The following is a 17,849-nucleotide window of genomic DNA, read 5'->3' as shown; positions in this document are numbered from 1 at the left end:
TGTGGCTGGGTTAAACATGTTAGTGGAATTAAGTCTTGAAATTTATTACTAATGTTGGTTGAAGGAATCGCATTTCATTATGACAAGAGTTCTTCAGATCAAGATATTAATCTGTTGAATTATTCATCTCATAAATATTCATTAGTAATTTGCATATTAATCTCAGTGTGTATTTTAGAAATCTCAGTGTGTAATTAACAATTCTCAGTGTGTGTTTTTCAATTTATTTCATCTCAGTCTGTCTTTTTAAAATCTCAGTGTGTAATTTTGAATTCTCAGTGTATTTTTTTAAATCTCAGTGTGTAATTTTGAATTCTCAGTGTATTTTTTTAAATCTCAGTGTGTAATTTCGATTTCTCAGTGTGTTATTTTAGGTTTTTAAATCTCAGTGTGTATTTTTTTCGAAAAAAGGGTTTAAACATAGTTTTGACGAGAACGGCTTGCCATAATAGACGATAGAACAATCAGTTTCAGTGCTCATTTTGTTTCAGTAACCAGCAATTAGACTGATGGGCACCGGGGCATCAGTTGGGGAAAACTTACCAAAAGACAAGAAAACTGGAACAAACTTACGGGAACCAGAAGAGGAAGACGTAAGTCAACTATTCTATGATTTGGATTGGCTGGACCACACACTCACGTGTTGTAAAAAACAATCTGTCAGTCGGATCGTTGAAATTAAAACGGCAATTTCTTTGATCGTTAAATTTATACTGATCTAGCTGGGTTATTTTTGCTTAACCCCGTTTTATATAAATTGTTTGTCTTAATGAAAACTGACACATTCTCTATCCAAGTCACAATGTATAAAAATTTGACAATTATAGATCAAAGCCGGGCTAACCTAAATTGGTATAAATACAAAATATATACTTTTATTAATCAACTAAGTACATTATTGCCAAAAATGACTGGTTATTAAATATAACATATTTTCTGTAATGGCCCTGTTTTTCTGTAATGGCCCTGTTTTTTTCTGTAATGGCCCTGTTTTTCTGTAATGGCCCTGTTTTTTTCTGTAATGGCCCTGTTTTTCTGTAATGGCCCTGTTTTTTTCTGTAATGGCCCTGTTTTTCTGTAATGGCCCTGTTATTTCTGTAATGGCCTTGTTTTTCTGTAATGGCCCTGTATTAATGCCCAGCTTGTCTGTATTAAGCCCAGTTAGGGTTTTTAATAAAGTTAATAAAATTAAGCTGTAAAGAGTATAATACCTTTTTGTATTTTATTTAATTCAGTAACTAGCAACAAAGATTTAATAAGCATATAAAGGGATCACTGTTCATCCTGTTTTTCAACACATAACTTCTTTCAACATTAAATCTTGGATATTTGGTATATTTAAAGCTTGATCATTGTGAAGTACAAATTATTTTTTTCAACCTAAACTGTCGTAAAAAGAGTAAGAGAATACATCAAGTTGGCAGCAACACATAAACTTTTTTTCAGTTGGTTAATAAATGTATTAAGAAATGGGTGTTTTTATAATGGCCCTGTTTTTTCTGTAATGGCCCTGTTTTTCTGTTATGGCCCTGTTTTTTCTGTAATGGCCCTGTTTTTTCTGTAATGGCCCTGTTTTTCTGTTCTGTAATGGCCCTGTTTTTCTGTAATGGCCCTGTTTTTCTGTAATGGCCCTGTTTTTTCTGTAATGGCCCTGTTTTTCTGTAATGGCCCTGTATTAATGCCCAGTTTGTCTGTATTAAGCCCAAGTAGGGTTTTTAATAAAGTTAATAAAATTAAGTTGTAAAGGGTATAATACCTTTTTGTATTTTGTTTAATTTAGTAACCAACAACAAACATTAAAGAGTTATAAAGAACCATATAAACGGATCACTGTTCATCCTGTTTTTCAACACATAACTTCTTTCAACTTTATTTGGATATTTGGTATATCTAAAGCTTTATCATGGTGAAGTGTACAAATTATTTTTTTCAAACTAAACTGTCATTAAAAGAGTAAAAGAGTACATCAAGTTGGTAGCAACACATATACTTTTGTTCAGTTGGTTAATAAATGTGTTAAGAAATGGGTGTTTTTATAATTGCCCTGTTATATGTCCTCGTTCAGTAATAATGGCCTCGGATGTCTGTAATGGCCCTCGGCGTTGCCTCGGGCCATTACAGACTTCCTCGACCATTATTACAGACCTTGGACATATAACAGGGCCATTATAAAAACACCCATTAAATTAATACTATAGTAATGACGCAATGTGTTTGAAACCATATATTAATTTGCTCTCGTTTCCCAATTACTCCACCCAAAAGTTTAGCTTTAATGCTGTTAAATCGCTATTTTAAGAACACACCGATTATAAAAACGGAGCTTTCCGTAAAAATTCTGTAAAAAATGGGGTTCTTAATCTTTAAATTTAAAGAAAAGCAGATAATAAAAATTCGTAATTTTGATAATTTGAAAATTTCCATCGAAATTACAGCTAGTCTTTTTTGTCTTTGTGTGTTATATTTTTGTGTGTGTCGTGTTTCGTTCAATTTCATATAAAATTTTGAAACAATCTTATCGTACAATACTTTTAAGCATCTTTAAAAAATACCTGTCAGACGAGCGTATTTAGCGGAAATGAGATTAAATTTCGTTGATGACGTTGCGCTGTCTGCAAAACCGAGCATTTTACAATGGAGCTGCTTCTCTTCGTACTTTCTGTGTTGTATTTGTGTGTAGCTTCACAAGAATGTCAGATAGACAACATCCAGGATGAAATTTTAAGCTTAAAGACAGAATTATTAGAATTATCTTTTGATATGGATGATATGAAAATAAAAAAAGTCGAACCAGGTAAGACTATTTTTCTCTCTCACTCTTTGTATTTTTGTTTAAATTATGTGAATAAGTAGTATACATATTTAGTTCAATTCAACAGACTGAAAACATATTGAATATTTTTTATCGTTTTGCTTTCAATCCTTTGCGAGTGGATAAGGATAGATTAACATAAATGTCATAATTGTAGTTCACTTTTTGGTTTATAAAAATGAGAATGCTACATACACAATCTCTTTGGACAACTTTTCCGTTCAAATTGCGCTTTTATTTTGTAAATTTTATAAAACTATCAGCTTTCAAAATATTTCCCTTTTATTTCTCTAAGGACAATTAAAATATTACACTCAAATAATGATGTAACTGAAAAAAAAAGTATAAAATGTTTACAATTACAGACTGAATTACTGTGTTATGATATTAATAATTAGTCAAAATCAATCAGCTTATTTGAGTTTTGATATATTTATGTAACATTTCAATGTTTACAATATTAAATTTAGAATCATACAAGTATAAAACACATTTTTATTCACACAACACAAAGGAATAATTCAAGATGCCTTCATGGTCAATTAATGCGGTCTTGTAATTCACACTGTATCTTGATAGTAACAAATTTCTCAAATATGTACAGACTAATTGGATAATCTCGTTTGTTGAAGAATATTTCAACCGACCGAGAAATACATTTGGATTGCAGTATGAAATATTTTCTCTTCCAGTTCACAGAAGAGCTAAAAGAGAAGCAGCTTTATTATTGGGAGCTCAGGGCTTGGCTGGACCTCCAGGACGACGAGGTTCTACTGGTATGTTTTCGAATATAATTATATCGATTAGAACTACCATACAAAGCTCAAAAAGTCTCTTGGATAACTTAAAATTGAAACTATTCAAACGAAAAAGGCCATTGACCTGATTTCTAATACAGCCAAAAAAATGTGCATATGGGAGACAACAACCAACTTATTCGATGTACCACTTACTCTTAGGGACCGCCTATTGTATCTTTTTGCGAATAAAAGGGATGGAGCATTGTTGTTTTAGCGGAACATTTTTTTTTCGACTCGTATTTATTTTTTCCATATATTTCAATTGAAACAATTTATCTCTTTCTTTCTGAAACTATTATTTTTCAAGAAATTAAGTGTCCAACAATTTGTTTTTTTTAAGAAGATAAATGGTTAGTCCCTAAATAACGAAATCTTATATACTATAAAAAATTAAGGTTTCAAACCGATAACCTTTCTTCCAATTTTTTCTTTGTTATTTTTAAAAGTATCAAAAATCTTTATAAAAGGAAAGAGTTCCTGTGATTTTTAATCTCATTGCATTTATTCAAAAAAGGCTACACATAAAATGTATACGGAGTTAGAAATCCTCAACGCTTAAAAGCAGTCAGATGATTTTTTTTCATGTTTGTGATTTTAGGACGTCCTGGAGCCCCTGGTGCAACGGGAAAGAACGGATCTCCCGGTACTGAGGGTCTTAGAGGGAATAAAGGACTGAAAGGCGATAAAGGTAATCGTGGCGATATAGGAATGAAGGGTCCAAAAGGAGAAGATGGACCAAAAGGACATCATGGTACACCTGGCCACCAAGGCCATAGAGCTCCAGATGGTCGTGAGGGGCCAACAGGACCAAAAGGACACAAAGGACAGGACGGTTACCGAGGACAAAAAGGGATAGCAGGACGAACAGCTGTGAAAGGACAGAAGGGAGGTACAGGACTTCGAGGTAATGATGGACTTTGTGGATCGCCAGGTGATGAGGGCCGAAAAGGAGAAAAAGGAATGCCTGGACCAATAGGAAAACAAGGAAAACGTGGCGTACCTGGATTGCCTGGATTTTGGGGTTTTATCGGGAATAAAGGCGAGCCTGGACTTCCAGGTCAACAAGGAACAAGAGGACAGAAAGGCGAGGTTGGAATTGTCGGCGAGCCAGGCCCTCGTGGGCCAATAGGCGGAGATATGATGTAAAATAATTAAAGTCCTGGACTTTAGATGTTTTTTCTTAAACTTTCTTAAAAAGTGAAGTTTTACCTTATCATAATGGATATTCGATCATTTTGAATGTAACTGTCTTTTGTTTAACAACACTTTATACATATCAAAATAAGAAAAATATATCAGTTAAAATTAAGTCTTGCTTTTCTAAGCCATAGTTACACCATAGAGTCACCTACAATATAGATCATTGTGGAAACAATCTATTTAATATTGACAATATTATATAAAATAGATGTGATAATGCATAGTTGCACACGAGAACACTAATCAAACAGAAACCCTAAAAAGAAACTGCACAACATTCCCAAAAGTTTAAGAAAAGTTCAATGGTGAAAAAAACTTATATACCTCTCTGCCGGTACCAATTGACCCTTTACTGGCTCTTACTTTAGAATAAAAGAAGAACAACCCTTTTTTTTTATGAATTATGTCAAGTTTATTAAAATTAAGCTTACAATTCCAATATGAAAATGAGTTATGTCACATCTAAGTCTACCGGATTATATCATCTAAGCTAGATACACTATACTAGTTTACATCCCAGCTCCTTTGTTCTAACAGTGGTGATCTGAGCCGGATCACCCCTACCAGATCACCCCAGTTTGAGTTTCTTTGTTATGCATGCTTTCCTTTGTTCTGTAACATTTTGGCGGGAATGTCAAATCCACTATAAATCTTATAATTAAATATACAATTATACGGAAAAGACTATCTATCAAAATTCACGTAGAAAAAATCCAGTGTATATGCTGGCCACGACACAACCACTACATCAGGACGACTGGATACGAACTTTCAGTAATTTAACATACTTAAAGGAAGCATATATCATATCACATCAACATGTTCTCGTACTTATATCCATGTAATATTTGCCACTGAACGTTAAACAGCGATCATTCAATCATTCTGTGCAATGAACCTGTAAGTCATCTAGTAAATACAGCAAACGTTTTGTTAATTTAGTACATTCAAGGATTAATATAGTGTTCTTTAAGGTTAGAGTAGTATGTTGTCGTAGAAACCAGACTGACTGTCGAATATTGTTGGAGGCTACATGTTGACCTGTAGATGTCTTTTATGTTATGTGTCTTTGTTAGTGGTCTCACTGACGTAAACTCCACTCTCCATAAGTCACCTGTAGATTTTTCACATATGTTTCAATATGGTAGGAAAGAAAGCAGTATCGTTTGCAACTACACATCCAGCATTGCAAATTTATGAAAATGGAATGATTAGATTATCTTTACATTTCAATACACCTATGATTTGGTAAATTTTCTATTTTTGAGAAATTTCGTGAAAGTATAAGACTTTTATTTCAAATCACAATCGAGTTGGTCGAAGTTGCATTTTCAAAAAGCTTTAATAAGGAAAACTCTTTATAATATATATCCTTTGAAAATTTATAGAATAGATCAATTGAGAATTTATGAAAAGTAGTATTACCCTGCCAGACATTCCTTGTATTACCCTGCCAGATATTTCTTGTATTACCCTGACAGACATTCCTGGTATTACCCTGCCAGATATTTCTTGTATTACACTGACAAACATTCCTGGTATTACCGTGCCAGATATTTCTTGTATTACCCTGCAAGACATTTCTTTGCCAAGTCCGTCACCTTGTCAGTGGTCGTCTTTCATTTTATCTCATTTTTCGTGTTATTTTCGTGGTTAGATTACATATCTTTTGTAGTTTCTGTTTTTAAAACAACGTTAAAATTCGACGGACGGTTTAACACTCAGTGACAAATGGTTTCCTATGCATCTGTCTATACAGGTAGGCAGCCTGTATACATATACAACTAAATACACTATATGCACATCATAGGAAAATATAAAACTAATTCCATTTCGTAGCGAATTTACAGCATAATTTGTGGAAGATGTCTATGTTGCCCACAATATATGTCTTATGCCTATTTGTCGCAAAGTTTCTATATCATTGACTTTCACTTCTTTTCTTTTTATCAAACAAAACGAGAAGTGTCGAAATATTGACTAGTGGGGAGATGATACTGAGGTGACTAAAATGAATTCAAAGAAATATAAGTTTGTTAATGAAACAGCCACCCCACCCCACCCCACCAAACACAAACACATCTATTTGTTGTGATATCATTATACAACATACTGAATATGTGTGAAATATTCTGAGGTAAATCTTTTAATTTTGTTAAGTTTGGGGGAATTTCTTTAATTGATTATGTGTGGTGGTAATCAACTAGGGTTGTTTATTGATAACAAAACATCACCCTAGATTCAATTATCCAACAGTTTCTTCGGTGTTCTTTGACTAGAGGGATTTTAAAATGAATATTCTTCATGCTTAGTTTTTTTTTACTGTAGAACTATGTTTGTACCTCAAGAAGTCTATTTCCATCTTATTTGACAGTTATTTTACTGTTAATGCACCAGTTAATCTTTCATTGATACTTGGATCGCTATTATAATTGTTTTCACAACACAGGTAGGCAGCTTTTTGTTCTTTATTTCTTTGTTCTAAATACAACAATCTAAACGCTAAGTTGAGAAGGGGCATGCCTGTCACACATTTAAAAATGGAAAATCTGCTTTTTTGTATGTCAATGATATAATGTGTGTATTGTTTACTAAGTACCAATCTTACATAAAATTTTATCTGACCGATCGTTGATTAAATCTGTCATGCATTTTTATGTTGAAACCCTTAACGATCAGATAGATGTTTATTTAAGGTGAATGTTCCAGATATTCCTAGGGATGACATATACCCATCACCACACCCAAGTCTTATAAAGAAGAACGATATATACCAATCCTGGAAGTACAGAGATGTCGTTAACCACGTCATCAAGGTAACACACAATATTTTATCCTTTTTTTTGTTTGAACTTCAAAAATCTATTTTATTTACATACACCATGTTGCTTATAGACATTGATAAAACATAGATCTATAAGCATTAGCATACAAGATACTAAATCAACGAAGAGTAAAAGTACATTTTTTATATTTAAAATAAATGAAAATGATTATTTTCTTCTTCTGAAAGTAAGTTGTCGAATTGCAATGAAATTTTTCTGCATTTAATGTAAATTTCATTGGACACATTGCATACATTTCTTGGTGAATAAGTCGGATTCAATGTATATTGAAGCTTTAGATTTAATTTGAATATTACTGAAACATTCATTTTGATAATATTTTCAAGAGGACATATGCAATCTTTTATGATTTCAGGCACCACCACGTTTACAGCGATCATTCGATGACCTTATCGCATATTTGGCACATCCTTTTCGACATGAAATGCAGAAACTACGAGCCATCTTTGTTTGGGTGTGTACACAGCACATTGATGGCATGTCATTCAAAGGATTCACAGACAAAATGACAACACAAGACCATGCAGTCACGCCTCTCGGATACTTTAAATTGATTAAATACAAGAGAGCATCATATGCCACATTCCTGGCACTTCTTTGCAGGTAATATGTCTCTGATTTTATGATTGATAACCGTGTTATCCTGAGATATACATAAAGCTTCCAATCAATGTAATTGACCATTGATTCACATGAATGGACAAAGTAAAATGAATTTATAAACACTCAAGAGTAGTGTCTAAAATAATAGCAGCAAATTAATTTTTTTTATAAATGAAATATTTTATATAATTGCAGCAAATTGCACTATCTTTAAATTTGAAATCTTTTGTAATTTCGACCGTTCTTTGTGCGATTTACCTCACACCTTACAAAAACTTGTGCAATAATTTTGGTTTGGTTACCTATTTGATTTAACAGGAAAGCTGGTATCAAATGTGTTGTTATCAAAGGTATCTCTAAGAGTATGGGTTACAATGTGGGTGATAAGGATTTGTCTAAACTGAGAACAAAATGGAATGCAGTGTACATCAAAGATAGCTGGAGATTGATCCATCCATTGTGGGCCTGTAAGTCTGTCATAGGCAAGGCAGATTATAACTCGTGGACAGCATTTTCTGAAAATGAAGAAGAAAATGTAGAAGGTTGGACCGTTCAGAAAATTAACGATTTCTTCTTTCTAACAGATCCATTGGATTTCATTCATTTCTGTTTTCCTGATGATCCTGGATGGCAACTTCTGGCCAACCAGTTCACATCAAAAAGATATATCCAATTACCATTCGTACAAGAAGCATATTTTAGAATGGGATTTCGCTTACTTACACAACATTCCTGTATCTTAAAGTCAATGAATGGACAGATTGAAGTAGTGATTCGTATACCAGAAAAAGAGAAAGTACAAATGAACTTTGAACTTTTATACAGTAAGAAAAACGTTACAAACATTGAAGGCGACCGATATAAATTAGATCGATTTGTCATTATGAGCAATGATGGCAAGAGATACTCATTTCTAGTGAGATTTCCACATGAGGGCATTTACAAATTTTCTGTGTTTGGTGGAGGACTCAGACACTCGGTGATACCATGGTTAGCTGACTTCCAGCTTAAATGTGACAAAACTAGACTGAATGCTCAACCAATACCTGTTGCACCATGGATCGGCTTCGGTGTGACGTATGCTTTTGATGACTGTGGTTTGGCTAACCCGACAGAAAGAAATGGAGTTTTGTACATGAAAGTATTTCACGACACGGTGTTGTCCTTTGATGTGACTCGTCCAATTCAAATCGAGATGAAGCTCAAACACAATACTTTGAAGCAAAGAGAGCTTGAACATCGTATTACCTGGAAGAAGTCTCCTTCTCGTTTTGACGTGTTCGTGAAGATCCCACAGGCTGGAGATTATGTGATTAGAATATTTATAAGAGATAAAGGATCAAGAGGCAAATACAGGAACTGTATCAACTATCTGGTTACCACTGACGAACCCATCTACAAAACTAGAAAAGGCTACGAGGTAGAATAAGTTACTAATATTAGACTACAGACAGATACAATACATGTTTATTCACCTATTCAAATCTATATTAAAACTCCAGTCCTTTATTTCTCGAATGAGACCTACTAAATAAAACTTAATCACCGGGTTTATACTTATGCATGCATGACCACACGATGGGTGTCACATGTGGAGCAGGATCTAGTTGTCTATGTTGTGTGTTGTAAACTGTTGTATTTTTTTTCAAAATAAGAGAGATTAATCCATTTTGTTCGTAAATTTATGTATAAGCCGAAAGATTTGTTATATAAACACTAAATCTTAACAGTGCTATATACACTATCTACGATGAAATTGAATCAATTCGTGTTATTTGATTTTAGCATTAAAACGCAGACTGTACTTAAATAAAGGCAACAGCAGTATACGGCTGTTCAAAAGTCATAAATCGATCGAGAACAAACACATCCGAATTACAAACTAAAACCGAGAGAAACACATTCACTATAAGAGGATATCAACGAAACAACTGAAACACTGAAGTGCAACAAAAACAAATGCAAACAAACATATAAACGAACTATTTCATGAGAACTGCCTTATTTCTAAATTGGTACAGGATATTTTAAGAAAAAATGGTGGGTTGAATCTGGTTTTATAGCTACCCAAACCTCTCGCTAATATAGCAATATTGAAAACATACTTATTAAATATCGACCTTCACGCCTGCTTCAACTTGACAAGAAATAAGGAATACCAAAAATTGTAATTACAACTTAAACCCGTGATGACGAATATCAAAATTTGTAATATTATTGAAATTTATCTTCATATGCCCTTCCTGAGCTTTCGTAATACTGTTATACTGATCGGAAATTATATAATGCCTAATTTTACTAAAAGTTCCATGCAAACTGCATTTGAACAAAACCAACACGTTAATTTTTTGTTGATAGGATGCAGCAGAAAGAAATCTACGAAACACAGTTAAAGATGTAACTAGTCAGAGAGACATTAACCGCCTGAAAGATACGATTATCAAATTTAAAAAGGCTGGACTTGATGATAAAGGAGAATATACAAAAGCCAGCGTGAGACTTGAGCTATTAGAGGTCAAACAAGGTCAGTCGATTTTAAACGTCGTATTTGAAAATGCATATGTACTAGTTATTTGGAAAACGATTAGCATATTTGAGATTACACCAGAAGTAATTGCCATTTAAGGCTATAACGTTTAAAACCAGTTACATAAGCATCTGTATTTAATTGTTTCTCTTTCCCGATTTGAATTACTCAAGTAGACAAATGTTTGAAGTTTTATTTGGTTGGATAATTTCATGTAGGGGACTGATATTTATGTGTCAGAAATAACCGATTTATTGTTTTACTTAATATTTTAGTATAACTGCTGTGTTATGTAATATACATCGATCATTAAAGTCTTTCGTGTAGATTTGAATATTATAGAAAAAGTCAAAAACAAAGCCCAAGCACCAAAAAAAGATGTTTAGAAATGCATTTAACGACAAAATCTATATCAGCATTTTCATGACTGCTGTGCACCTTGGTGATTAGAAATAAAACAATGAAACACAATTCAATAAAAACAATTAAACAACAGTTTTTAAACTGACTCACACGATCTCTGATCAGAAAAATTCTGATAGGATGAAGATATATTGTGCATAGTGTTAACGTTCAATTCAATTTTTGCTAGGTGAGGAAATTAAAAAGGGAATCTGTTAATTGTCAGAATGTCTAATTTTTTTCTTTTTAGGTTTATTAGATGGAATAAACGCAAGAAATAAGGCTTTATTGATTAAATCTATTCAAAATGCAAAGGATGGTGGCTACAGTAAAAAGTTGGCAAAACTTATTCAACAAGCGGAGGAAACATTAGAAGAAATACAAAAGCTTGGATTGCATCCTATTCCAAATATCAACAAGAAAATTATATCTGAGCTGGTATCTTACAAAGTTCCTCACCAAATTGTCTATGACATGTCCTATGCTACATTCATACTACTTGGAGAAAAAGAAGAGAATATAAAGGTAGGATAGAACAAGAGAAGACTTAAGATATTTCAAAATATGTTATCAGAAACCTTAAACCAAAGCCAGAGACATACTTTAAACAACGAAATATTTTAAAATAAGCAATTAAATACAAATGCATTACTAAAGTACAAATACGATCATGATTCGTGATATACACTATAAAAACAACAATGAAATAATTTGCTATTAACCGGTATTAAATAGTAACTATTGCACCTATGTATACAATGATCTCATTTCTCATGATATTTACTGTTACACTAGAAAGTATCGAACGAGGAAATATAAATTCACACTACAACAAAATAACGCCATTGTGTTCATTTGTCGTTTAGTACCTCAGTAAACTATTCAAAGTGTCAATCTTACTGTTTGGAAACCTTGAATTGGTTTTCGTGTCATAAACATTATTTTAAAAACAATGGTGCAAACTAAAAATAAGGGAATCAGATGTAGTCATTGTTGAATTGTTGCTGCAAATGAATGGAGTGTTAACACAATGAAATATATTTTTTTTTTCATTTAATTGTAGCCGCACCTCCGCAGGTTATTTCTCCTTTTTAACTTTACATGCGAGACTTAGTAATGGGGTAGATACTGCCATCATCATAAAACGAAATTTATCACAAGAAATGACAATTTGCCACTTGCAAACACATAAATATTTAAAATAAAGCATGCTTAGTTTAACGAATTAAATTGTAAAGTTGTCATAAACCTTGCTATAAAAAGTTGATAGTAAAGATGTGGATTTTCCCATTTGAATGCCAAGGTATTACCTTAGCCGTATTTGGCACAATTGTTTGGAATTTTGGATCTTCAATGCTCTTCAACTTTGTACTTGTTTGGCTTTATAAATATTTTGATATGATCGTCACTAATGAGTCTTATGTAGATGAAACGCGCGTCTGGCGTACTGAATTATAATCCTGGTACCTTTGATAACTATAAGAAGGCTAGTAACCAATATTGATCTTATCTTGAAAGCTTAGACACAAACTGACACTTACAGTGTGCAAACATTTGCGATTATATGAGTCACAGAATGTAGTGAGGTCAGTTACAATAAAACCGTTAGCATTTCAAATCATGCTGTCGCATGCAAATATTATTTCATTATTGGAATCTATAGTATGTGAATGTATAAGTAATATCATTTTGGTGGTTAGTTTTATTGTTAAAATCGGAAAAGTAGCATATTTGATGAATGTATTTATACTTTGGATTTTCTACCACAGAAACAGATATCGGTATCTGTTTCTTGCAAAGCCTTTTGGAATTTTGATAACTCAACGCACTCCAACTTTGTTCTTATTTTGGCCTTTAATCTTTTGGATTCAGGCATTTGATGTTTTCTTTGTAAAGAAAATCGTTTCTTGCGTACAAAATCACAAGCCTGGTACTATTGATTAGTTTTTAAGTCCACTACCGACGAAGTCAAAGGAGACTACGGGTTTGGTATCCACCAGCCCGTCCGTTTTTCGTCTGTCCATCCGTCAGTCCTGTTAATCAGTTCCCACATATTTTTCCTTTCTCCTTAGATCAAGTTTGAATTTTTGATATTTGATGTATAGTTTTACCATAAAATTTACTAATAAAATTGAATTTTGTTCGGTTCGAATGATTTTTTGCAGAGTTTTGATTCCGGTCACACACAGTAATTTTTCCACACTTTTTCGTCATTCTTGAAGATGTTGACTTATAATAATTATATAGTCTACCCCATGACAAGTTATAGATTAGGTTTGCACAATCAATTTTTGAGCTAAATAAAATAAAATGGATTAATATACAATAAATTATCTAAAAATGTCATTATGTTTATGCAGTTTATAACAGTATGAAATATTGTAGGAATGGGACTATATGAAAGGTCTGATGAAGAAGACGGGTCGTGATAACATAATGAATCGTTTTAAGAACTTCAGACTCGACGACGTGCCCACCAGAGAAATCGGAATTGCACAGAAATTGGTAGTTGACTACGATGAATCTCAAATACGACAAATCAGCATTGGTGCAACATCTTTATTTAACTGGGTAATAAGTTATATTTAAGCTGAATTAAGGAAAACAAATTCAAAAGTATAAAAAAGGTTAAAGTCATAAAGTAAGAAATCTTAAAACAAACATAACTCTGAGGTTCAGATACGGTCATTAATTTAAAAAAAAGGCGTCGGCGTCCATATTGTAATAACATCACCACCAAGAGTTAAGATAATCATTGAATTTACCCAACAAAGGCTGTTTGCACAACATTCCTGACTTTGGAAGGGTATCATGTGAAGACACCCGTTGTAAAACATCCACAATAAACAACATTAGGTCATACATGCGTAAATGATGATTGCATCAACTTGTAATTTAGTACACTGGAACGTTGAAAACCCTCAGTATTTTAAGTGTTTTTCAAGGCTTATGAAAAGACAATTAAAAAATGACGTGTCAATTAAATTTCATGTCGGCACAGGTATGCCAACAACCAAACAGTATTAAAAATGTCCTTTGGAAAACGGAGGCTATGAAATATTGTATCAACTGGGAGATATGCACTCCTTATGAAGGTGCTGCTAGAATGCTGCTATATAAAAATGGAAAGTAAACAATGGCAAAACTGAAGTCATCTCTTTTGTCCTAAGTTACTGTCGATTTTAATTGTATGTCACACTTTACTGTATCAGTAGTATCATTCAACTTCAATGCGATCGTTTCACCAAAAGAGGTCACCAACCTATTATTATTCAGTGGAAGGACAATTCAATGTTAACAAAACTATGTTAATTTTAGTGATATATGATTATATGATAAGACAGCCATTATTTGGTCTCATAAAACACTTTGACGACATTAACATGTTATAATAAATCATTGCGGTAAAATCCTTTTGCTTATTTCGAATTATGTGAAGAAGAGGATCTGGAAATAAGACCAATTTTACATTATTTTCCTAATAACAAGACGTTTGAAATTATATGCAAGCATCTGAAAGATGTTGCTGGAGAAATTCATGATACTTTGTGAAATTGTTTTTACAAGAAACCAATGCAATTTCCTTAATATACCAATTCCTTTTATATGACATAATATTACAAATATACTTTTGAATATTCAGTTTTCTATGTGATGGCAATGATGCAGATGTTTTAGTTTTTTAAATATGGACTTTGCAATATACACATCCGTGGTCTGCATCATTTACATGTTACTACTAATTAAATATTAGATGGAATGCCGGACAAGTTTTCTATTATAAAGTTTATTTCATTTTTGTGGTTTCCCTTATCAAAAACGTCAATGTATGGTATCTTCAGTAAATTGGAAAATAGCATGAAGTTATTCTCGCTGCTGACAATTTATAAGTTGCGTTTAATTGGTATTTACCCAACACCTCTGCCTTTATCATTGCGTCAGGAAATAATTAAATATGTACACAGTTTAAACATAAGGAGATATGTTATAATTCCAAATGAGACCACTATCTATAGAGTTCAAATGCAGTGGGTGTAAGCAATTAAAGGTCTCCGTTCGACCTCCAACAATGAGAAGGGCCCATAGTGGACTGACAGTTATAAAAGGCCTCCGACATGAAACAATGGGAAATAATTCAAGTCTTCTTCTTTTCGTTGATTTTAGTTAATAGAAACAGAAATTATTTATTGGGTGACACATCATTCCCTTCCTACGTACAGTCTTTTTCAATACCCATTCTAGGTAAACATTGCTTATAAGTGGGAGGTTTGGTTAGCTATTGTATACAACCAGGTTCAACCCACCATTTATTTTCTTAAAATACCTTGTTCCAAGTCAAGAATATGTGAGTTGTTATCTACATTCCATTTCTATGTATGCTGGCGTTTGATTCTGTTGCAGTTAAGTTTTTCTGTAATTCTGTTGCTTTCCTCTTTTAGTTTTTATGTTTCGCTCGGTTTTAGTTTGTTACCCAGATGTGTTATTTCTTAATCGAATTATGACTATTGAACAGCGATATGCAGCTCTTGGTTTAATTAAGCTATTAAACCCTTAATTTTTGGCGGGGTTCGTGTTCCCCAGTCTTGAGTTTTCTATGTTGTGAAGTTTTGTTTGTCTGTTTATGTTTATCTTTTTCCTTTTTAGCAAAAAACTTGTAATTTAATTTTTGACTTGCGAGTTTGAATGTCCTTTTGGTATCTTTCGCCCCTATTTTTATCCATACTTTCTTAACACTAACTACATGAAGTTAATCTGACTAACTTTGTTGTAGCTTATAGAAATTCTGCAACTTAAATACGCAGGAAGTCCAACAGCGAGGAGCAACAATATATGATACCCACGTTGAATGATGTGAAATACCAACAGAAACAATATGCAATACAACAGAGACAATCATTATTGATGACGATTAGATATTTAGATATTCAATAAGTGAAATTAAAATCTGAATTCTGATTTTTTTTCTTTCTACAAAGCTTGACCTTTAGTGGCGACATTATGAATTTGTTAAATCAAATGTGAAACAATCATTACATCCACTTGTATGAAATATTAAGTTTGTGAAGTACAAAAAATAGGAAATAACATATCTAATTAACTAAAAACAAATTCAAAATATTCGTATACAGTGAAACCTCTAATTATCGATCAGCGTGAACTAAAGTTTGTTCCAATGTTTATAGTGAACAATCGGTCATACAAATAAGAACCGTACACTTGTCACACCAAAAGTCTTCAGTTCGTGATCTTGATTGGACTCAGATTTAGCAGAGTTTGTTGTAAATGGACAGTGGCAATGTTTGGGAATACTATCATGAGTAAAAAGATGGAATAATTCTCAAACTAGCTCTGAATGTTATTTTTGGAAAAGTATTGTCCCGTTATACTTTTTTTGTCTTGTCTCAGGAGATTTCTAATCATACACTGATATGTACAACGCATGGATGACCGCTAAATTTGACAGGACATATATATGTTTTCTCATCTACATGACACGATATTGAATCTCAACAATTTATACTTGAAATGTCAGCTAGTTGACACATTATAACTGTAGCATACATGGTATTACAATAAAAATTTTTTTTACATATAACTACTGAGATAGTTTTAATTTGTTGATAATTATGATAATGAACCACCAGTCTCCGGGAGAGTACCATTTACCATACAGTCAATGTTTCAAATTTTTTATTATTTTGTTATTTTTTGGGGTGATAAATTCTTACACAATTAGGTTTGAACTCCATAATGCTAAAATTGAGAATGGAAATGGGGAATGTGCCAAAGAGACAACAACCCGACCATTGAAAAAAAACAACAGCAGAAGGTCACCAACAGGTCTTCAATGTAGCGAGAAATTCCCGCACCCGGAGGCGTCCTTCAGCTGGCCCCTAAACAAATATATACTAGTTCAGTGATAATGAACGCCATACTAATTTCCAAATTGTACACAAGAAACTAAAATTAAAATAATACAAGACTAACAAAGGCCAGAGGCTCCTGACTTGGGACAGGCGCAAAAATGCGGCGGGGTTAAACATGTTTGTGAGATCTCAACCCTCCCCCTATACCTCTAGCCAATGTAGAAAAGTAAACGCATAACAATACGCACATTAAAATTCAGTCCAAGAGAAGTCCGAGTCTGATGTCAGAAGATGTAACCAAAGAAAATAAACAAAATGACAATAATACATAAATAACAACTGACTACTAGCAGTTAACTGACATGCCAGCTCCAGACTTCAATTAAAATGACTGAAAGATTATGATTTCATCATATGAACATCAGGCACAATCCTTCCCGTTAGGGGTTTAGTATCATACCATCATAACATATATGAGAAGAACATAACCCGTGTCATGCCAACAACTGGTTTTTGAATAAATGTGTTTAGTTCCGATGCAAAGACCCTATAAGTGAATCAATATTAACGCCAAAATATGCAATCTTTAATGACCTGACAACAGTATCGTAACTATATCCCTTCTTAATAAGTCTATTCAAAGGTTTTGTTAGTTTTTGAGGTGAATACTGACACCTTTGTGCTTTATAAAGAATATTTCCATAAAAAATTGGATGTGAAATACCTGAACGTATAAGAAGTCTGTATGTTGAGCTATATTTACGAATGATGTCCTTATACCGATGATAAAAT

General features: G+C 33.0%; 2 protein-coding genes across 2 annotated transcripts; both read left to right on the top strand.

Annotated features, from left to right (window-relative positions):
- The first annotated feature begins 470 nt into the window (after positions 1-470).
- LOC143071815 (hillarin-like) lies at positions 471-16,146 on the top strand. Its single transcript, XM_076246418.1, has 8 exons — positions 471-593; positions 7,509-7,628; positions 8,014-8,261; positions 8,580-9,681; positions 10,620-10,785; positions 11,441-11,715; positions 13,576-13,761; positions 15,962-16,146. Exons 1-8 carry the CDS (start codon positions 510-512, stop codon positions 16,022-16,024), a joined length of 2,244 nt encoding a protein of 747 aa, XP_076102533.1. The 5' UTR covers positions 471-509; the 3' UTR covers positions 16,025-16,146.
- LOC143071821 (uncharacterized) lies at positions 2,601-4,921 on the top strand. The gene is made up of 3 exons (XM_076246426.1): positions 2,601-2,794; positions 3,505-3,588; positions 4,211-4,921. Exons 1-3 carry the CDS (start codon positions 2,635-2,637, stop codon positions 4,756-4,758), a joined length of 792 nt encoding a protein of 263 aa, XP_076102541.1. The 5' UTR covers positions 2,601-2,634; the 3' UTR covers positions 4,759-4,921.
- Positions 16,147-17,849: the final 1,703 nt, after the last annotated feature.

Source organism: Mytilus galloprovincialis, chromosome 4, assembly GCF_965363235.1.
Source record: "Mytilus galloprovincialis chromosome 4, xbMytGall1.hap1.1, whole genome shotgun sequence".
Classification (NCBI taxonomy): Eukaryota; Metazoa; Mollusca; class Bivalvia; order Mytilida; family Mytilidae; genus Mytilus; species Mytilus galloprovincialis.
The sequence above is the reverse complement of the archived record's forward strand: the minus strand, read 5'-3'. Positions and strand labels throughout refer to the sequence as shown.

Excerpts from the sequence above, each read along its gene's own strand:
- LOC143071815 (XM_076246418.1), top strand. The coding sequence starts at position 510 with ATGGGCACCGGGGCATCAGTTGGGGAAAACTTACCAAAAGACAAGAAA. Across the intron at positions 7,629-8,013 it reads TCGTTAACCACGTCATCAAG|GCACCACCACGTTTACAGCG; the intron begins GTAACACACAAT and ends TTATGATTTCAG. Across the intron at positions 8,262-8,579 it reads TTCCTGGCACTTCTTTGCAG|GAAAGCTGGTATCAAATGTG; the intron begins GTAATATGTCTC and ends TTGATTTAACAG.
- LOC143071821 (XM_076246426.1), top strand. The coding sequence starts at position 2,635 with ATGGAGCTGCTTCTCTTCGTACTTTCTGTGTTGTATTTGTGTGTAGCT. Across the intron at positions 2,795-3,504 it reads AATAAAAAAAGTCGAACCAG|TTCACAGAAGAGCTAAAAGA; the intron begins GTAAGACTATTT and ends TTTCTCTTCCAG. Across the intron at positions 3,589-4,210 it reads AGGACGACGAGGTTCTACTG|GACGTCCTGGAGCCCCTGGT; the intron begins GTATGTTTTCGA and ends TTGTGATTTTAG.